This window comes from Equus przewalskii, chromosome 24 (assembly GCF_037783145.1).
Source record: "Equus przewalskii isolate Varuska chromosome 24, EquPr2, whole genome shotgun sequence".
Classification (NCBI taxonomy): Eukaryota; Metazoa; Chordata; class Mammalia; order Perissodactyla; family Equidae; genus Equus; species Equus przewalskii.
In genome coordinates, this window is record NC_091854.1 from 14,481,936 (window position 1) to 14,504,890 (window position 22,955).

Genomic DNA, 22,955 nt, shown 5'->3' on the forward strand with positions numbered 1-22,955 from the left:
TAGGAAACCTAAATTACAACTTATAAACTCTCACCAAAATGACTTTTATTTGTATCTGATACATAAACGTGAGTAGCAATTCATGGCACCTGGTAATTTGTCCAGCTTGAAAGAAGGTTTATGAAATCAGTAAATGCCATTTTGAAAAAGGTCTTCTGTCACAAAATGAAAATACGCCTCTTCAGCAAAATCCAATACTATTCCCTCAGTACTTTACAAATGGAATTTTCTTCTACTTGTATCCATTTCCCGGGGCTGAAAGTTAGGGGAAAAAAGTACAAACAATACATAGTTAACAGTGCTAAAAAACTATGGGTTTGTCTCAGACTGAAGAGTCTTTAGGTCTAAATAAAGGTATTGGAAATTACTGTTCAAATATATGTGTATGTAAAATTTTATCATACTTAAGTGAAATATTGCTTACTAGACAAAACATGTTTTAAAATATTGAAGTTTTCATTGATGATTTAAAATGATGATCTCCAAACTTCTACAAAACCTCTATAGAAATAGTTCTCAAGAATGCAGCAGAATCATGTTGTAACACAGGCTTATAAACAGATTGCTGAGTCCCCACTCCTCAAGCTGCTGATTCAGTAGGTCTGTGGCCCCAAAATTTGCCTTCTTAACAGGTTCTAGGTGCTGTTGCTGGTCCCACTTTGAGAACTACTGATCTTTAGGATACTTCAGATGAATCAGGACTAATCACCAGACTCAAACACCATATCAGAGATTAGTTCTTTCTAGCTCATGGGGGAAGAAATTCTTAAGTGTAACTTAAGGTATAAATGCCTAAAGCTTAAAATACATGGTTTCCTTCTCATTCCATACTTTTACAATCATCTAAATGGCTTTTCAAAGAGTAAGCACATACCTTATGGACCCATTCATATTCTCCATATTTAGAATCAAAGGTCCCTTTCTGAAGAGATCGTAATTTTAAGGTAAAACGTGGTCCAAGTTCCTGAATTCCCACTTTCTTTTCACTCTTGAATATGTATCTTCAAAGGTAAAGAAAATAAAAGAGTTAAGGAAATTAGTCTGAATTAACCCAAGTGTTATTTCTTTAACATTATGACAGGGCTCAAAAGATACTTTAAATTATTTCTCATTTTCAATACTTATCACAATACATTTTCAACATAATCCTGTTTTCTAATCTATTTCATGAGTGAAGCCAAAGTCCAAGGAGTTAAAGTATCTTTCTCACCTGTGAAATCTGAAGAAGATATAATCTCGTTGATTGTGGAACGTGGCAACCTGCCTTCCAATAAATTGAGGATTATGGGGAAAGAGAGATGCAAACATACGTCCAATAGAATGACCCAGCCGTGTTGTAAAATTATTCAGAATTATTTCAGGTATGTGTTCTGTGGGGTCCTTGCCTCTTCTCTAGAAAAATGATGAAAAAATCACAATAACTAAGTTAATTGGCAAAACTATCTCATTGTAATTTCAAGTTTTAGAATTTAGATAAAATATTTCAAAAATTTTAAAGTTATTCTGATTAATGACAGACAACCACAGATGGCTTATCAAACCCATGAAATAAGATGTATCTAAAATTATTTTATATGCCGTGAATGCACCAAAAAGAAAGTCCTATTAGCAAAGTAACATTTCTAGCAATGAAGCTATGTGCCTGTCTGCCATAACTCAATTCCAATCTCACAAGAAAACTGTCAGTAGATAAAACTACTGGTTTAATCAGGAGAGCAAATGCCCTTATTAAAATCAATCAGATCTAAAAAAGTATCTGCCAGTCAAATACTATGAGGAGACCAATGCCAATCGAATGCATAAAACTTACCTTAATTTCCTTACGCAGACGAACGCTGCTCATTTTAAAATGAGCCGTTGGGCCATTTGGCAAGTGACTCAAAATTAATCCATCTGTTCATAAAGCTAAGAACACACTGAACTCTGTAATCGAAATCTTAAATTGTTTAAATCACTGGTCTTCTGTATGCCCAAAGGCTCCTAAAATTTGTAGCTAGGAATAGGTGGGTGCATGTATTCCTCTGGGTTAATGGAAATTTTCTTACCATACCCCAAACTCGAGACACGTAAGTCAACCTAAATCTCTCAGAAAAACATTAACCTATAGTTGTCTTACTTTTTCTCTTTTCAAAATATGATAAACAGCTGGTCATCACCCTCAATAGGGTTATGTTGAGCAGTCAACTAAAGTAGACAAAAAGAACTACTTAAGGTCCACTACTCTTAACAGGAAATGATAAGACAGGATGGGATTCTAGAATAAGTTTAGTGTTGTAAATAGAATGTTCAGAGGCCTTATAACCCTAAAAATGCACACTTCTATAAGTTTATATATACATTTGTAAGATCAGGATATACTGTCATCTTTGAATATCATCCCAAAAGACCAGATACTCCTAAATTCTCTTCTTGAAATCAAGGTTATTAGTGTTTCTCAAGAGACAAGCTTTTAGTCTTGAGATTACTGTACCACAAATTAAAATCAACCAACTAATAAGCATCTATTGATTGTCTACCATGAACAGAGAATTGTGCTAGACACTCAGTTTTAAACTACAAATTAAATATAAGACACCTATTTACTCAGCAGGGTTAGCAGCCCAAGGGTTTTAAAAATCCTAGATGCAGCAAACTAAGATTACTACCTATTTAAAACATTCCTCAAATCTTTGTAGCACAATTTGATTCTTTCAAATACTGAAACTTAAAAGGAGATTGTTTTGCACATCTCCTTAAAAGGAGATCATGTCCACACAATATGAGTTTTACAAAACACACTGCCATCTTTTTATAGTGGCATTACACTCTCCCATTCATCCAATGATGAAATTGGTTATCTTCAATTTCCTCCTCTCCTACCAAATCCTATTTATTGCTTTTTACCTTCCTAAGTTCCTCACTTGTACATCTCCTCTACCCTTACTGTTAATTGTCTTAGTTAAGGTCCTTGAGATTTTCCATCTAGATTATTAAACAGTATCCTGGATGGTCTTCCCTCTCTCTTACCATTTCAAGTACATCTTATAACAGATTGTAAATCAAGTATGGATTTAGGCCTTCATTCTATAAGTAAGCTATGGGACTTTGCTGTGTCATTGGATCTGGATCATAGTTTCTCATGTGCTACGTGAAAAACAAACTAGATACCTCGAGTTTTGACAGCTGCAGCTAATTTCAAGCTACTCTCACCAGACTCATCTACAGAATAAAGACATCAGTGTGACACTCAATGTGGCTCCAAACTATGTTCCTAACTTGTTTCCCCTTATGTCTCCCCATGCTATTTCCTAAGTGGTAGGCACTGACACAATCTCTTAGACACCATACACATTAATCCTATCATGTATTTTTTGCTCGTACTATTTCAAATTCCTGTAATATTTTACTCATCAAGGCCCACTTCAAATGCCACCTCTTTTCACACAGTCAAAATTAAGCTCTGTATCCTCTCAGCTCTCACTGTTACTAACTATAGCACTTGTCACTTGGGTTATAGTCATGTAAATGCCTTTCTTCCCAACTAATCCATTAGCTCTTGGAAGACAGATCTGTTTTTGACAGATACTAGTGCCTACCATATAGCAGATTATCAGTAATTGTTTGAATTCTTTCCTCCTTTTCAAAGATTCACCACGGGTTCAATTTCATCATTTGCAAATTGAAAAAAAATCATAAAATCTAAGGGGGTTAAGAGAGGTAAAGGTCATTTCTTGCAACCTAAATCAATGCTTGAATCCTTTCTAGAACATTCCCATTAAATTGTGGTTTCTGTCAAAAGCAAACTACAAAATTCAAACTTATGAATTCCTAAGTACCTGCACTGTACAAAAAGGTCTGTTTATATTACTTCTAGTCTCCAACACAAACCATGCAAAATAGGAGTTGTCATCCCTATTTCAATAATGAGGAAAAGAGACAGAGAAGGGTCAGGTAAGTTAGCTCAAGTTTCAGAGGTAAGTGGCAGTAGATCTCAACTGGGGTGGGATTACACCAGTGCCCAGGCCCTTGACTGGCAGCTGCCCACATTTGGAAATGTATAGAGGCATTTTGTTTGTCATGATGACTTGAAGTGAAATTGGCTTTTTAGTACCCAAAGGCCAGAAGTGCAAAACATTCAAAGCTGCCAAGAGTATAGCACAATGAATTATCCTATCTCAAATTTCCATTTACAAATTATGAATATAGGATGTAGGTCTGTCCAGGAAAAGCCTCCATGCTTCCCACCACACCACAACATTTACTGAAATGCCTACTATAGGTGAGGCACTATGCCTTAGAAACAATACATTTAATGTGATCCTGTAGGAATCCTAAAGATAGGTATTATTTCCTACATTTAAAATATAAGAAAACTTAGTGGCCAAGAAAGTGAGTATCAAGTCACAAGAGTTGCAAGTAATAAAGTCTGTATTTGGCATCACATCTGCCTGACCCAAAGCCACTAGGCTACAGTTTAGATAGTTGACAAAATTCTTTTCCAGAATAAGTCAAAAATTTACATTCCTCTAAATTTCTACCCTTCAACATTTCCCATATCTTTAGACAGTTATGTTCCCAGATTCTAATCACCCACAGGCTGAATATTCTCAATTCTTTCAACTTTTCTCCAAGTGTCATCATTAGCAGTCATGATTTGTTATTTTGAGCCCATGTTGAGTCTCTAAGAATCACCACTATTCCTATGAGGTGCTTACAAATTATTCTTTCTTTAATTATTCTACATTTCTTTTCTGGATCACAGCAAAGATTAACCAGTAGTCCACTTTCCCCCTCTGTGCTTTAAAAATCCTAACTCCATTTGCCTGTCTCATATCTTCCTCAAAGAGTAGCACAGTCTTCATTGACAAGTCTGCGCACAGGTTCTTTGAAGCCAGGATATCTGACCTCATTCAGAGTTTCTAGGCCTTATCTTACAATCTCTTTATCCAAGATGGACTTCCAATCCCCTCTTACCAATGTCCTTATTAGTCTGAAGATCATTCTCTGTTGACAGAGAAGACAAAAGCAAATTAAGAGGTCTGATTTCCTAGTGTCTTTCACCAATACTTTGCCATCAGCTGCATTACTGGATATCAGAAAAGTGAAATATCTTTGAAATTATAAAAACCAACACATCCAAGCAGCGTTATACTTTAAAAAATTCCATTCATTAGGACTTTTAGAAACTGCTGTATAATTCTGTATGCAAAAATCTTAGGATACATACGTATGCGTGTGTGTGTGTGTGTATATTTATATATGTTTATGTGCACGGGAGTAGACAATTTCATATTCAGATTAAATTATTTAACTTAGTTATTTCATTAATAAAAATCAGATCTGCATACTGATGGTACCTTAATTATCTGATGCTTAACTTACCCTACCAGGTGTCCAATAGAAAACTATTAATAAATTTTAGGTAAAAAGACAATACCATTTTACAAAGAAAAGAGAATGTTAAGTTTTCTAAAGGCAACAGATGGTGTAAGTGAAACTTATGTACCTATAGTAAAATGCCTCAGATAAAACAAGGATAGAATGTTTACTGAATTGATGAATATCTGCTTCTTAGCAAAAAGTTACTAGTAGCCTTGAAATGACGATGATTTTTTAACTGCCAAAAATAAAGAGAGGAAAACTGACCCTGCCACTTTACTTCGAGGGGTAGCTCTAAAAAGGGCAGCAACTACCTTAAAAATAGATCTTTTCTGGAATAGTTAAGTATTTAAGAAATTTAGTTACTTTGGTATATTAACCCACAATCCAAGCCAAATCAAAATATGGCCAACAAAACACCACATTTCAAAGCTAGTTTAAGTCTATTTTATTTCCTGGAAAGCAACTAGTACAAGTGGATAATGTCACTAACTTCCAGTAAAAACAAGAAAAGCCATAAAAGTTACTTAGATTTTTAAAAAGTAGCTTTTAAACCATTATATATATATATATATTTACTTACTTAGAAAATATATACATTATCCTGACAGTAGGAAAGTCCTATCTATGTTTTTTGCAAATTCTTAATTTTAATAATGTTGACCCATTTAACTGATCATGTTTAAAGTCACTTAATTCACAGCCACCATTCGATAAATAAGTAAAACAATAGCAATCACAAGAACAAATCTAGGCATCCTTTATGTGATCTCTTATCTCAAAACAAGTCATATAGTGGGTTTAGGTGACACATTCACCTTGAATCTGAGACTCATAGAAAAAGGAGAGATTACTCTTGGTATCTGAAACACTGGCAAATATACAATAAGGGCTCAAAACGTAATCCTGTGATACCGTCTCTTGCAACATAAAATCTAGCCATATCAAATTATTTGCAGATCCCCAACTGAGTGAGCTATTTCACACCTCTATCTTTCAATTATGGTCTTCTCTCTGCACTGGACACTCTTTCTCTGTCTTATCCACCTCATTCACCCTTATCCACGTAGCTGAGCTTAAGCATCTTTCTCTGTCAAGTCCTTCCTCTCTGATATCCTCAGGGCAGATTTTACAGTCAGAGTTTGCACTGTCTCCTATATTTCTCTCTTTAATTGTACTACTCATATTTTAGTTTTCTTAGTTTACATGTCTATTTTATCCTACTAGATTACGAATTCCCAGAAGCTGTCTCTTGTTTATCTCCGCATCTTTTACTAAGGATTAAAATAATGTCTTCCCTGTAGCCTGTGCTTGATGAATGTCTGCTGAAAGGAGAGGAAAAACTAGTTCACAGAATCTTGGATAGAGATACATAATTTTCTACTTTAAAACTATGTTTTGAAAGTTATAGGGGACATTTCTTTATTCTTTTAAACATATTTTAAATGAAGGTGAAGACAGGAAAACTTCTTTAAAAAACAAAGGATACTTGGTGTTTTACGATCTTCATTAATAACGATCAGATCTGTGAAATCTCTTGATATGCACTGTGGAATAATCTTTTTCAGAGCCAGTCCTCTTCTATAATAAACATGTGAGTTTGGTATAACTGTGGACAGCTGTTCACAGAGTCGTACAGTTCTCTGTAAAACAAAATAGCAAAAATGCTCAAAAGTGAAAAAGAAAAAATCTTACATGGTATACATTTGTAAGGAAAGGAGTAACGATTACTGTTAGGTAGTATTATTAACAGAGAGCAAGACTAGGGAAAGAATGAAATCTGAACAGTGTTTCATGCTTTATCAAAGGCTGATCATCCTAAAGCAGTGATTCTCAGCTTGGGGTGATTGTGCCCCACCAGGGGACATTTGGCAATGTCTGAAAACATTTTCGGTGGTTACGACTAGTGGTGGTGGGGGCGATGGCTGCTACTGGTATCTAGCTGATAGAGGCCAGGGATGCTGCTAAACATCCTATAATGAACAGGACAACTCCCATAACAAAAATTATACAGCCCAAAATGTTAACATTGCTGAGGCTGAGAAACCCTATCCTGAAGAATCAATGCTTAGTGAACCACACATCACCAGTACTACATTTTATTTAGCTTATCTGAAGAGTTAATCTAATAATTAACTCTTCTAAACAAGTTCTTTTAAATAGTCTAAGTAATAAAAGGAAATTAGGGATTCAAGGACTGTACTAATTGATATATTTATTACCCCATGAGGTCTATCTGATGTTGTGATGAGAATCTTGGGAGAAGTTTGTCTGTTGAAGTAAGAAGCAAATTCATCTGTAGCTTCATCATAAGCAACCTGAGAACAGAAAGAGATAATTTTACATCAAATACTCTATACTGGGTCAGAATTTTAAAAGTACGGATTCTATGACAATAACTACCTAGCTGATAGTGGATTTAAGTAAAGCCTGGGTGGGACTTAATGTTAATGGCAATATGAAGAGGTTGGGTGATTTCCTCTCTGTAGAATACAGTATAAAACTGGAAAAAAATGTCAAAAACAATTTCAGGACACAAACTGAGATCCATTTATTCCTGAAAAATGGCTATAGCTGTAGATGAGAATCTTGCCAAGAGCTATTCCATTTCCCACACCAACTTGGTGAAAACAGTAACTTCAGGTCTGATGGTAGACAAGAACCAGCAATCTTAAATCCAGAGGTGGTGGACGCAATTCAGGGTGGGAGGAGGTGTGGGTATGAAAACCCTAGCTTTGCCAGTCTAAGGTTAAAGGCCCAATTCAGGGTAGGTGTGGACCAGTGAGATATTTAAAGGAAAGCTCTGGAAGTGAAACAGCCATAGAGGGTCTGAGATAATCTCTCCACAAATGTCTAGTTGACAGTTAAACTCCAAATGGGAGAGACCTGAGAATCCAGCACACACGAAAAGCAAGGGAAACGTGAGAACTGGCTCCAGTTTTGAATGAATTCCTCAATACACACAGCTCAGTTGGCAGAAGGTATGTATGTCTTAGTGGCTCAAGGCGTGTCAACACAACCTCTGTCCAAATCACTGGATGACCATTAAGCCACCTACACACAGGGATAATCTTGTATAGAGTCAGGTTAAAAATAACAATAAAAAAAAATAAGTGGAGACAGTGCCACTGTCAGGGAAACAGATTCCACAGTTTAAGTCTAGGCAAACTAGTAAAACAGAACAGCCCAATAATGCTTTAAAAAGAAAACAATCCAAAGATACTGCAATATGCTATCTAAAATGTCCAGTTTTCAGCCAAACATCAGATATGCAAAGAAACAGGAAAGTATGATCTATAATCAGGAAAAAAGCAGTCAATAAAAACTGATTCTGAGTGGGTGCAGATGTTGAATTTAGTAAAAATTTCAAAGCAGCTATAATAAATATATTCAAGGAATTAAAGGAGAATATGGACTTAATAGCATATCCGAGAAAGCAGAAAGATCAACGAACTAGAAAAAAGATTAATAAATATTACCCAATCTGAACAACAGAGAAAACAATCATAGAAAAAGGGGCAAAGCTGGAGAAACTTGCAGGACAACGTTAACCATTTCAACAGTGTGTGAAAAGGGATTCCCAGAAAGAGAGGAGTGAAAGGGGCAGAAAAAAATATTTTGAAGAAATAATGGCTGAACACTCCCCAAATTTGATGAAAAATTCTATAACTTACAGATCCAAGCTCAACAAACCTCACATAGGATGAAAAGAAAAAAAAATACCTCAACACATCAGAGTCAAACTGCTAAAACCCAAAATCAGAGAAAATTTTGAAAGAAATAAGAGAAACATAAATCATATAGAGGGAAATGATGATTAATGGCTGATTTCTCATCAGAAATAATGAAGATCAAAATACAATGGAATATTTTCAAAGTACTAAAAGAAAAAAGCCAACCAAGAATTCTACATCCTGCAAAATTATCTTTCAAAAATAAAGGCAAAATAAGCACATTTTCAGATAAACAAAAACTGAAATAATTAGCTATTAGATCTGCAACATAAACAAAGACTTAAAGAAATCCTTCAAGCTGAAAGAAATTGACACCAGGTGGTAACTCAGATCCAGAGGAAGAAAAGAAGAGCACTGTAAATGGTAAATACGAAAGTAAACACGTAAGACTGTGTGTGTCTGTACACTCTTAATTTCTTTTAAAAAACATGAGATTGTTTAAAGCAGTAATTACAACACAGACTTATGTACAAATGACAATAACAGCACAATAGCAGAAGAAATGAAGCTATACTGATGCAAACTTGCTATATTTTACCAGAATTATGTCAATATATTTACCTAGATGGATTGTGATAAATTAAAGATGCATGTTGTAATTCCTAGAGCAACTGCTAAAAAAAACTCAATATAGCTTAAATGATCAAGAGGAATTAAAATACCATACTAAAAAATATTTAATAAAAAAGGGAAGCAGTCAAGGAGGAACAGGAGAAAAGTAAAGACATAAGATATGTTAAAAAACAGCAAAACGGCAGATGGAAATCTACATCAATAATCAACATTAAATATTAATTGTCAGACTGAATAAAAAAACAATATCAAACCACCTGCTATCGGTAAGTGACACTTCAAATTCAAAGACAAATTGACTGAAAGTAAAAGCACAGAAAAAAAAAGATATATTATGCAAACAGTAACTATAAGACAGTTTAAGTAGCTATATATACATCAGACAAATGGACATTAAGAAAAGAAATATTGCTAGGGACAATAAGGGGCATTTTATATTGGATTATGGGTCTACACATCAGGAAGATATAAGAATTATAAATATATATGCACCTAATAAAAGAAGCCCCCAAAAGACATGAAACAAAACAGGAATGGAAGAAATTAATAAACAATTACAGTTGGAAATGTCAATACTCCTCTCTCAGTAACTGATAAAACTAGGCAGAAATTCAGCAAGAACATATAAGACACAATTAATCAACTTGAAACAACTCTTACAGCAATCTACTTCAAAACAGGAGAATATACATTTTTCCAGTACACACAGAACATTCTCCAGAATTGATCATATGCTAGGACATGAAACAGTTTCTTTAATTGAAGAGGACTAAAATCAAACAAAGTATGTTCCACAACCACAATAAAATTAAATCAGAAATCAACAGCAGAAAGAAATCTGGGAAATCCTCAAATATTTGGAAATTAAACAACACACTTCTTAAAAATTGATGAGCCAAAGAAGAAATCACAAAGTATCTTGAACAGAATGAAAACACAACAAACACATCAAAATTTATGGGATGTGGCTGAAGTAGTGCTCACGGGGAAAACCCGAGGTTTCTTTGATTATATTAGAAAGAAAGAAAAGTATAATCTAAGTTTTTATCCTTAGAAGCTAGAAAAAGAAGAGCAAATGAAACCCTGAAGAAAAGAAATAATAAGGATCAGGAGAAAACTAATGAAATAAAAAAATACATCAAGCAAAAAACTAATGAAATTACAAGAAATCAACACATCTTCCATTAAAAGAGATACTGAAGATGTGAACAATAATGAAAGTAACACATCTTAAAACTTGTAGGATATACCAAAAGTGGTTCTTACAGGGAATTTTGTGGCCTTACTTAGAAAAGAAGATGAAAAATGAGCTATTTAATCAAATACATAAAGACAGAATAAACTCATAGCGTGGAAGAAAATAAACAATAAAGATAAGGGGAGATATAAACGAATTAGAAAACAAAGATTCAACAAGGAGGATCAAAGAAAAAACTAGTTTGAAAAGAATAACAAAATGGATACATCTCTGGTGAAAAGCCCAAGTGAATAATATTAGGAATGAAAAGGGGACATTACTGCAGTCTCACTCATGAACAGATGTACATATTCTAAGCAAAGTATTTACAAACCAAAACAATGCATTAAAAAAGATAAAACATTATAGGTAAACTGGATTTACCCCAAAAATGTAAAAGAGGTTTAACATTAGAGAATCTATTTCATTTACTTCATAGTGCAATAAAGGAGAAAAACTACACACTCTTCTCAATATTTGCAGAAAAAGTGCATAATTATCTCAATATTTGCAAAAAAGCATCTGATAACAATCTATATCCATTCATGATAAAACAAAAAAATCCAGCAAAAAGAGAATAAATGTAATTTCCTTAATTCATAAGAATAATCTACCATTAATGGCACAAATATTAATAATGACACATTAGAAGTATTCTCTTTAAAATCAGGAACATGGTGCAGATGCCACTATTGCTTTATCTATTTATTTGACATTATGCTGGAGGTTCTAGACAGCACAAAAGTGGGGCAGGGGGAGAAATGAAAACTGTTAATGGGTTGAAAGTAAGAAACAAAACTTATTTGCAGAAATGATTATCTAAACATGAAATGAAAACAATATTCAGACAAATTATTAGAAATGAATTTGGTAAACTACTGGTTGGAAGATCAGCATCCAAAAATCAACTCTATTTTTATAAACCAGCAAATAGAACAATTTTCAAAGAGATGCAATTTACACTAATAAAAAAATAAAATAATCAGGAATAGCTCTCACGAGATTTATGTGTAAAACCTGTATGAAGAAAATTATGAAATTCATTGAAATATTTTCAGTATTTAAAGAAGACCTAAATGAAGCAATACATAGAGGGATCCTCAAACTGACCTGATATAGAGTAATTTACAATTTTATGTGAAGGACAAAAGTGCAGAGAACACTCCTGAAGAGAGGGATCTGAGGATGGGGGTGGGGAGAGGCTTCTTGCCCTAAAAGATATCAAAACTTACCATGAAGCTAAATAATTAAGAAAGTGAAAAACTGATACAGTGACAAATTGACTTAAGCAAACAGAAAGCCCGGAAAAAGGCCAAGCAGATACAGACACCTGATATATGACAAAGCACTACAATTCACTGTGGGGAAAGGTTGCACTACTCCAAAAACGGTGCTGGAGAAACTGGTGATATATGGGGAGAGGAGAGGGAGGGCAGGGGAGGAAAGAAAGAAATTGGTTTCCTTTCTCACACCAGCAGAGAAATCAATTCTTGACGCTTAAGTACATAAATGTGCTGGCAACTCTTCAATTCTTTTAGAAAAAAATATGAGAACATATGATCACAGGATAGAGAAAGATTTTTTAAATATGGCAAAAAGCACTAAATATTTTAAAAGTTTAAAACCTAACTATATTAACGACTTTTGTTCATCAAAAGACATCATAGAGAAAGTAAAAAAGAGAATCTATAAATTGGAAGATACTTGTAACAATTATGAAAGTTTAGTTTATAAAGTTCTACAAATCAGTAAAATACACTATCGTATGGAAAAGTGGGCAAAAGACATAAGCTGGACATATCTCTATTGAAAACAGTAAATGCATGAAAAGATGCTCAATCACACTAGGAATCAGGGAAATGCAAACTCAACCACAGTGAGTTAGCTCTTTATCACAAGTCTGAATGTGGATGACCAGGAACTACTCTTATACCACGGGAGTACAGAAATGATACAACCACTACTTTGGAAAACATTTTGGCACTATCTTGTAAAGTTGAACATTTACACACCCCATGACCCAACAAATTCTCCACTAAGCAAATATTTAGAGAAACTTTTACATTTATGCCTACGATTCCCAATTTATCTCCAGCCAAGACCTCTTCCATATCTCATCAATGACAATTCCATGCTTCTAACTGCTCGGGGAAAAACCTGAATACCATCTTTGAATCCTTTTTCACTCACGCCCCTTATCCAATCTATCAAAAAATTCTAGTGACTCTAATTTCAAAACGCACCTATAAAACCCCTCAAAACCTCAGAATCAGATTAATTCTCAACACTCACTGTAACCACCCTGGTCCAAGTCATCATCATCATTATCTCTTTCCTGGATTACTTCAGTAGCTTCCTAACTAGTCTGTTTACCTCTCTAATTATATTCTCAGTATGGCAATCGACTACTTTTAAAAATTAAGTCCGACCATATCACTCCTCTGTTCAAAACCATACAATGGGGGCCACCCGGTGGTGTAGTGGTTAAGTTTGCGTGCTCCACTTTGGCAGCCCAGGGTTTGCTGGTTTGAATCCTGGGCGCAGACCTACACACTGCTCATCAAGCCATGCTGTGGCAGCATCCAACATACAAAACAGAGGAAGGTTGGTACAGCTATTAGCTCAGTGACAATCTTCCTCAGGCAAAAAGAGGTTAAATTCAGGCCCAATTTTCTTCACAAAAGGGACCCCAAAAACAAAACAGAAACAAACCATCTAATGGCTCCTCATTTCCCTAAGTGTAAAAGCCAAAGTCCTCATGATGGCCAATGAAGTCACTGATCCAGCCTCTTCCTTTTCCCATACTTTTCTGGCACCTCTTCTACAACCCTCCCCCTTGCTCACTTAATTTTAGCCTGCTGGCCTCCTTGCTGTGCCTCAAAAACATACTAAGCATACCCCTGCCTTAGAGCTTTTGCACTGGCTGCTCCCTGATCCTGGAGTACTTTTCACTCAAAGACGGCTAATTTCTTCACATCCTTCAAGTCTTTGTTAAAAGGTTATCTTCTCTTTAGTGGCCTGGGGTTCGCCAGTTTGGATCCCAGGTGCGGACATGGCACCACTTGGCATGCCATGGTGTGGTAGGCATCCCACATATAAAGCAGAGAAAGATGGGCACGGATGTTAGCTCAGGGCCAGTCTTCCTCAGCAAAAAGAAGAGAATTGGCAGCAGTTAGCTTAGGGCTAATCTTCCTCAAAAACAAAAAGTACTAAAAGAAACACTTGAAGTACTATACAGAGATTAAGTGACAAAAACTTTACCTAGGCATAAAATATAATACATTTCTAGAATATAAACAATTACTGCCTTTTTCTATACCATTACTGGGAAATTCACTTATAAAATAATCTACAGCAAATAATAAGATAATATGCCAACAATATAGCTGAATCACTCCATTATACAACTTGACCAGCCAGTACTTTAAATTAAATGTCAACATATGAATAGGTAATTTATCAAGTGGGGTCATCCAAATTTATTTAAGATGTCTAACATTACCTCTTCATCATTAGGGTCTACTATGGTTTCATCATACACTCGCTGGTTGTCAATGGTCTTGGGTACAGGCTTTGGTGGAGCCTAAATAAAAGAAAAAAGAGTAGGTTTTAGAAGCATTTTACATTAATAATTTTTCATTACGGCTGGGAAAGAATAACAGAAATCTGCAAACAAATCTAAAACTCAATCTGTTGCTCACTTCAACCCACTGCTACATCAATCCTAATGACATCAAGAGGGTTTTAACTCTGAGCAGAGATACATGCAAACTGGAGGAACTGCCAACACCAAATGAAATGGCTTCAAACCAGGCAGAGGCAGCAAAGAGAAGAAACGGGGATCAAAATAATCATCCACCAAGAAGAAAAATATCAAACAGAAAGGAAAAAATTACAAAAGTACACATATATGCAGCTTTGTTCCAATACTTCCGGAAAGCTATTCAGAAATATATAACAAAAGCTACAAATCTATTTCTATCTGCTGAACTAGTAATTCCAGTTTGGGGGATTTATGGTAAGGAATAAAAGAGGGGAGCAATTTATCCAAAGAAATGTGTAATATCACTGTAGTTAATGGAAGTGAACAGCAAATAGGGCAAATGTCCAATCACAGGGTCATGACTGTGGCACTTCAACACTACAGAATACGGTTAGAATCAGCAATCACACACACTCAGCTTAGACCAGAAAATTGTGCAAATGAACTGTTAAGGAGCAGGAATACAGAATTGTAAGCATAGGTTAACTAAAACTAATTCAAAATATATGTACACTAACAGTGGTATGAAGAAATCTGAACTGCTGATCTATTTGGGATTTTATTTCTTACTACTCTATGAAACAAATATTACGTTTTAAGTAAGTTTTTAAAGGAGGCAGTTCTAGGAAGTCATCTTTCAGTCCAAAAAACAAGAAGGATGATATTTTCGAAATCAATGAAACCAAGAGCTGGTTCTTCGAAAAGATAAACAAAATTGACAAACCTTTAGCTAGACTCACTAAGAAAAAAAGAGAGAAGGCTCAAATGAATAAGTTCAGAAATGAAAGAGGAGAAATTACAACAGACACCTCAGAAATACAAAAGATTATAAGAGAAAACTATGAAAAGCTGTATGCCAACAAATTGAATAATGTAGAAGAAATGGATAAATTCTTAGAATCATACAGCCATCCAAAACTGAATCAAGAAGAAGCAGAGAATTTGAGGAGACCAATCACCAGTAAGGAGATTGAAACAGTAATCAAAAACCTCTCCCAAAATAAAAGTCCAGGACCAGATGGCTTCCCTGGTGAATTCTACCAAACATTCAAAGACTTAATAGCTATCCTTCTCAAACTTTTCCAAAAAATTGAAGAGAAGGGGAAGCTTCCTAACTCATTTTACAAAGCCAACATTATCCTGATACCAAAACCAGACAAGGACAACACAAAAGAAGAAAATTACAGGCCAATATCACTGATGAACATCGATGCAAAAATCCTCAACAAAATACTAGCAAATCGTACACAACATTACACTAAAAAGATCATACACCATGATCAAGTGGGATTTATTCCAGGGATGGAGGGATGGTTCAACATCCACAAATCAATCAACATGATATACTACATTAACAAAATGGAGAATAAAAATCACATGATCATCTCAATAGATGCAGAGAAAGCATTTGACAAGATACAGCATCCATTTATGATAAAAACTAAATAAAATGGACATAGAAGGAAAATACCTCAACATAATCAAGGGCATATGTGACAAACCCACAGCTAATATCATTCTCAATGGGAAAAACTGAAAGCCATCTTTCTGAGAACAGGAACAAGATAAGGATGCTCGCTTTCACCACTCTTATTTAACACAGTATTGGAAGTCCTAGCTGGAGCAATCATGCAAGAAAAAGAAATAAAAGGGATCCAAATTGGAAAAGAAGTGAAACTGTCACTATTTGCAGATGACATGATTTTATATATAGAAAACCCTAAAGAATCCACTAAAACACTTTTAGAAATAATAAATGAATACAGTCAAGTTGCATGGTACCAAATCAACATACATAAATCAGTTGTTTCTATATACTAAAAGCAAAGTAGCAGAAAGAGAAATTAAGAATACACTTCCATTACATCGCAACAATAAGAATAAATACCTAGGAATAAACTTAACCAAAGAAGTGAAAAATCTGTATACAGAAAACTATAAAACATAGTTGAAAGAAACTGAAGAAGACAGAAAGAAATGGAAAGATATTCCGTGCTCTTGGACTGGAAGAATTAACATAGTTAAGATGTCCATAGTTCCTAAAGCAATCTAGATTCAACACAATCCCTATCAAAGTTCTAACAAGATTTTTCAGAGAAATAGAACAAGGAATCCTAAAATTTATATGGAACAACAAAAGACCCCGAATAGCCAAAGGATTCCTGAGAAAAAAGAACAAAGCTGGAGGTATCACACTCCCTGCTTTCAAACTATACTACAAAGTTATAGTAACCAAAACAGCATGGTACTGGCACAAAAAGAGACACACAGATCAATGGAACAGAATTGAGGGCCCAGAAATAAACCTACACATCTGTGGACAGCTAATTTTCGACAAGGGAGCCAAGAACATACCATGAAGAAAGGAGAGTCTCTTCAATAAATGTTGTTGGGAAAACTGGAGAGCTACAAGCAAAAGGATGAAAGTAGGGGCCAGCCCCACGGCCAAGTGGTTAAGTTAGCAGGCTCCGCTGTGGCGGCCCAGGGTTTCACGGGTTCAGATTCTGGGCGCCGACATGGCACCACTTGTCAGGCCACGTTGAGGCGGCGTCCCACATGTCACAACTAGAGGGACCTGCAACTGGATATACAACTATGTACGGGGGGGATTTGGGGAGATAAAGCGAAAAAAAAAAAAAAAGATTGGCAACAGTTGTTAGCTCAGGTGCCAATCTAGGGGAAAAAAAAAAGGAATGAAAGTAGACCATTATCTTACACCATGCCCAAAAGTCAACTCAAAATGGATTAAAGACTTGAATGTAAGATCTGAAACCATGAAACTTCTAGAAGAAAACATAAGCAGTATGATCTTTGACATCGGTCTTAGCAGCATTTTTTCAAATAACATGTCTGACTGGGCAAGGGAAACAGTAGAAAAAAATAAACAAATGGGACTACGTCAAACTAAAAAGCTTTTGCACAGTAGAGGAAACCATCGACAAAATGAAAAAACAACCTAACAATCAGGAGAAGAGGGGCCGGGCCAGTGGCACAGTGGTTAAGCGTGCACATTCCGCTTCTTGGCAGCCTGGGGTTCGCCGGTTCGGATCCCAGGTGCGGACATGGCACCACTTGGGACGCCGTGCTGTGGTAATCGTCCCACATATAAAGTAGAGGAAGATGGGCATGGATGTTAGCTCAGGGCCAGTCTTCCTCAGCAAAAAAAGAGGAGACTGGCAGTAATTAGCTCAGGGCTAATATTCCTCAAAAAAAAAAAACTATCAGAGAAATGTAAATCAAAACCACAAGGAGATATCACCTCAATCCCATCAGAATGGCTGTAATTAACAAGACAGGAAACAATAAGCATTGGAAAGGATGTAGAGAGAAAGGAACCCTTGTATACTGCTGGTGGGAGTGCAAACTGGTGCAGCCACTATGGAAAACAGTATGGAGTATCCTCAGAAAATTAAGAATAGATCTACCATATGATCCAGCTATTCCAGTGCTGGGTATTTATCCAAAGAACTTGAAAACACAAATTCATAAAGATACATGCACCCTTATGTTCATCACAGCCTTATTCACAATAGCCAAGACTTGGAAGCAACCTAGGTGCCCATCAAGGGACGAATGGATAAAGAAGATGTGGTATATATACATAATGGAATACTACTCAGCCATAAGAAATGATGAAATCTGGCCATTTGTGACAACATGGATGGTCCTTGAGGGTATTATGCCGAGGGAAATAAGTCAGGAGGAGAAAGTCAAATACCAGATGATCTCACTCATAAGTAGAAGACAAAAACAACAACAAACAAACACACAGCAACAGAGATTACCATAGGGGAAGGGGGAGAGAGGAGGGAGAAAAGGGTGATTAGGCGCACGTGTGTGGTGATGGATTATAATTAGTCTTTGGGTGGTGAACATGATGTAGTCTACACAGAATTAGAAATACATTACGATGTACACCCGAAAATTATATAATGTTATAATCCAATGTTACTGCAATAAAAAAAATTAATAATAAAAAGAATGGTGATATTTTCAAATGGTAATCAGCATATTAGTTTGCCATAATTGACTGATTATTGAGAGTTAAAAAGAGACTAATATTGCTTTACAGGATTTTGCAGGTCAAAACAGTCTAATATTGGCAATTTCATGTCATTTAACCTAATACTATTAAGAGAATGCATGGAAAAGCAGAGATTTTCCATTTGGATACAGTCTTTATATTTTTCCCTTCCCTTATCCTTACTTGGTACCTCATCTTAAGAGATGAGAGTGGAAGAATTGTATGTTTTTAAAATTTTGCAAGTGTAAATCATAACCTAGAATTATAAATAAAATGAAAATAACTTAGCTGTGCAATAATGTAGAAATATTTAGCAGTTCTTTTAAAAATTTTCAATAGAAAGGTTTCACTTCTTATCAATACAACAAAAATAGCCAAATCCTTTCTTGATGCATTCTCTCTGCTCTCTTCTTTGCCATAATCTATCCAGGTATCTCACCTTCCTCCCACTTCCCATTCTCGCTCTTCAGACTCATATCCTGTGTGTCAGCTCTCATTCTCACACACCCCAACCCTATAACAGAAGGGGCTCTGTCCTGCCTTTCCCCAGCCCTGCCTGACAAAGAGCCCTTGCTTCAAGTCACAAGAACTCCAGCTAATGACCTAAATTGGGGAGTTTCTTCATTCCCAAAGTCAGGGAGATGTGTCTTTCCTCTCAAACACATAAAGTTAAGTAAAATAAGGAAGTTGAAGTATACATACCATTTACGTGAAATGTTGAAAACATGCAAAACATCACCATTGTGTTTATTGTTTAGGGACCCAAACACACAAAGTAAAGGTAATAAAGAAGTGCATGGGAACAATAAACAGCAATTTCATGAGTGGTTATCTTTGGAGGGGAAAGCAATCAGGAAGAAGCACACAACGGGCTTTGAATATTATTTGCTAATGCATTATTTCTTAAGCTGAGTAAAGGAAAGAAAAGGGTTTATTATTTTTATACAAATGAAATATTTCATAATAAATTTTAAATGAGTGATTTAACATAAATATCAGGGAGCATTCCTTAATATAAGACAGAAAGCAGATGGCGCTTTTTTAATTTACCTTATCACCAAGAGCCTCTCTCTCTTTCTTAAGTTTTTTCTTAGCTGCCAACTTTTCCTAAAGGGTTAAAAAAAAAAGAACAATTTGAGAAACCACCAGTCACATCACAAACACATACTGAAGCTACAAATTACAAATGCTATGAATACTTAACCTGAGCAATCTTTGTAATGTAGCAAAAAAAAAATCCTGACCCAGATTTTCATACCTAAGTTATTATAAACTAAATAAGCTGGCCAATAATATGATTTCTTTAACAAAGATCTTGCTTCTTCGAAAAAAATCTAAATTGGCGAGTCTGAATATTTAAAATTTCACTAGTTTTATCTTTTACTGTGAAACCTCAAATTAAGTGAAAGTGCAAAACATATATCCAAACAAGTTAAGTTTTTGTTGCTTTGTTTTGCATTCCTAGCAAGTTGCATCCTAAAGAAACGCCGGGCTATGCTGGTTGCTTCTCTTGAAAAGCACTAGAAACAAATGCGAATGGGAGATGAGTTTTCAAGTTGTTTACAATAAAACCATTCCTGGTTACTGACATATTGTATAACCAAAGCATGCTTTTAAAATTATTAAGAACTTGCAAGGTGAGTTAGCATTGTTCGTACTGTAAATCTGTATCTTCTGGAGATTTCTGAACAGAATGCTTGACACACAATAGAGAATACTTTTTTTTTCCTAGTGTCTGTTTACTCTCAATCCATCAGGTCTCAGATCGGAAATTACACTCCCCAGAAGTCTTCTAAGACACTTTTTCCCCAACTCGCACACCAGAATGGGTTAGATGCTCCTTCTATATACTCCAATAGCACTTTGGCACTTATGATGATTAACACTTAGTTCAGGGCCTCAAAAAATCTAAGAGGAGGTAGGCAAATAAAAAGAACATCGTGTGTGTGAACTTGTATGATGTGCCAAGAATAAGCAAATGCTTGCTTCTAATCGCAGTTTAACCACAAATGAGCACTGTGACCTTGGGCTTTGTTTTTCTCTCTTCCTATCTGTTTACCTCCCAGAACAGTATGAGGATAACGGTGTGAAGAGTAAGTACAATTACTAGGAACTTTACAGGACTAATTTCGGCTAAGAGCTGCTGCAGGAATCAGAGAAACATCATTTTGGATTTCTGTACTCCCTGTATTACGAATTCCTGCAATTAACCAACGGTAGGCGGCCGCGGTGAGCGGGGACACGGAGACTTCTGCCTCCTGGTCAGGAGCGGGTAATTTCCACTAAGAGAGCAGCACCTCTCGCTTTCATTCTCAGCCCAGGACTCTCGGAATGAGCCGTAAGGAAGGGAATCCTTGACGCTTAGGCAAAAAGCTGAACCTAGAAAAAGTCCCCAAAGCAGGGCAAGGACGGCAGGACACAACAGCCTTACTCTCTTACTCTACCGGATTATTCACCGCTGCCCGGGACCCTAGGTAGGGGTGACCGCGCATGTGCAACACCACCACGCAACACCACCACCCACCCACTCCCGCGCGGAGGGAAAACCGCGCATGCGTTCTGCCGCTTCCGCCCCCGCCTCGTACCTTCCGCTGCTGCTGTTTCCACCGCGTGAACATCAAGTGTCGCCGCTGTTTGTTCTTAATCTCCGAGATGCTGAAGCCTGGGGGAAAGGCAGCCGCTTTCGGGGGTTGGACCCCGCTTTCCGTTGCCCCATCTTCAGCGACTGCAGCCTCTTGAGGTTCTTCGGTAGCGGCTTTTCGTTTTAAGGCTTTCTTTCCGCTGCCGCCGCTCTTATCCCCGGCCTTCGCCATGGTGTTTCCTCCTTGGTGTCTGTACGGAAACGGAAATAGCTTTGTCCTTTGACCTCCTCCTTTAAACTTTTATTTCCGGGTCGGAAAAGTTCTTAAAGGAAAATGTAGAATGCCTCGCGAGCTTAGCCGTTTAAGAAGGCCCTGAAATGTAAGCCTGAGGAAAGTTTAGGGAGCTTAGCCAGCTGTGTGGACAGTGAAATGCTGAGTTCATAACACCCTTTATTGAGCGTCTGCTATGTGCCGAGCCGTCAAAATATTGGAACAGAAGAGTCTTTGCTGTAGGGAGTTTACATTCTACTGGAGAGAGAACTAAAATGAGCTCGCACATAAATAGTGTGGTGAGCTATAAGGTAATATATGGTATGGAAAAAATAGAACAGGTTAAAAGAAGATGAGGAGAGGCTAGAGGGGGAGGTTGCAACTTTTAGATAGGATTTTCAGAGTAGCCTTCTTTTAAAAAGTTACATTGAGCAAAGATTTGAAGGGGGAAATAGGGTGAAATATGCAGTTTTCTGGGGTAAGCGCTGCTAACCTGGGAAAAGCTGAATATTTAGGAGAAAAGCTGTCCAGGAAAAGGAAACATAACAACAACAAGCCTCCTTAGTAGCAAGGCTGGCATGTTCGAGAAACACCATCAAGGCCAGGAGTCATATGATAAAGGAGGAGAGTTAAGGTGGGAGGGGACAGGAATGACAGATTGTGAGGATTTGGCTTTTATGTAAGATGAGATCCAGATCTCTTGGAGGATTTTGAGAAAAAGAATGACATTATTTGACTTATATTTTAAAAGCATCACTGAGACTCTTCTTTGAAGAATAGACTTTAGGGAAAGGAAAGTGGAAGGAGGGGAGAAAGGCCAGTGGCTTGAACCAGAATAGCTTTAATGGATGTGGTGAGAAGTGATCAGATTCTTTTGGAAGGTAGAATTCAATGAAGGGCATGAGAGAAAGAGAACAGTCAAGGATGACTCCAAGACTTTTGAACTGAGTGGCCGGAAGGTTGAAGCTACCATCAGTTGAGATGGGAGAGTCTTCAGGTGGAACAAATTTGAAGGGTAAGATCAAGATTTCAGTTCTGGAAATACTAAGTTTGAGACTCTTAGTCAACTGATTGTTATTGTCAAGTAGTCAGTTGGGATGTATGATTCCACACCAGGAGAGAAAGGTGTGGCCAGAGATCAAAACTGGGGAGTTGTCTATGTTTTAAACCGTTATAGTGAGTGTAGATAGAGAACTGAAAAAGAGAAGAGGACCAAGGACTGAGCCCTGGAGCAGTCTCACAGGAAGAGCTGGAGAGAAAAGGAGGACCCAGTAAAGGAGAATAAAAAGGGAAAATCAAGAGAGTGTCATGGAAGCCAAGTGAAGAAAATGTTTCCCCAATGGTTGAATTTTGCTATATTCCTTAATTTAACTTTAATTCCTTAATTTAATTTTGTCTCTGTCCTAACAGACAA

At 36.5% G+C, this 22,955-nt stretch overlaps 2 protein-coding genes across 6 annotated transcripts in view; one reads left to right on the forward strand and one right to left on the reverse strand.

Annotated features, from left to right (window-relative positions):
• Window positions 1–28: 28 nt before the first annotated feature.
• RPF1 (ribosome production factor 1 homolog) lies at window positions 29–21,527 on the reverse strand. Its single transcript, XM_008529692.2, has 9 exons — window positions 21,275–21,527; window positions 19,740–19,796; window positions 14,405–14,485; window positions 7,581–7,676; window positions 6,848–7,001; window positions 1,811–1,893; window positions 1,211–1,392; window positions 875–1,001; window positions 29–255 (listed from the first exon to the last, which is right to left on the reverse strand). Exons 1-9 carry the CDS (start codon window positions 21,500–21,502, stop codon window positions 214–216), a joined length of 1,050 nt encoding a protein of 349 aa, XP_008527914.1. The 5' UTR covers window positions 21,503–21,527; the 3' UTR covers window positions 29–213.
• Window positions 21,528–21,712: 185 nt separating this feature from the next.
• The window catches only part of LOC103557286 (uricase), a 94,155-nt gene continuing 92,912 nt past the window's right edge, over window positions 21,713–22,955 (forward strand). For 2 of the 5 annotated variants that reach the window (XM_070592110.1, XM_070592107.1), the window contains exons 1-2: window positions 21,713–21,852; window positions 22,427–22,556. The gene's annotated coding sequence lies outside the window, so the exon portion shown is untranslated. Of the gene's footprint in view, window positions 21,853–22,249; window positions 22,557–22,955 lie in introns of those variants that run through there. The other 3 variants (XM_070592108.1, XM_070592112.1, XM_070592111.1) reach the window with 3 other exon arrangements.

Bases quoted from the DNA above. Each gene is read 5' to 3' on its own strand.
- RPF1 (XM_008529692.2), bottom strand. From the start codon at position 21,502: ATGGCGAAGGCCGGGGATAAGAGCGGCGGCAGCGGAAAGAAAGCCTTA. The intron at 1,894-6,847 runs GTATCCTTTGTT...CTTTATGAACAG, and splicing joins TGAAGATCGTAAAACACCAA to ATGGATTAATTTTGAGTCAC. The intron at 256-874 runs GTATGTGCTTAC...CCTAACTTTCAG, and splicing joins AATATGAATGGGTCCATAAG to CCCCGGGAAATGGATACAAG.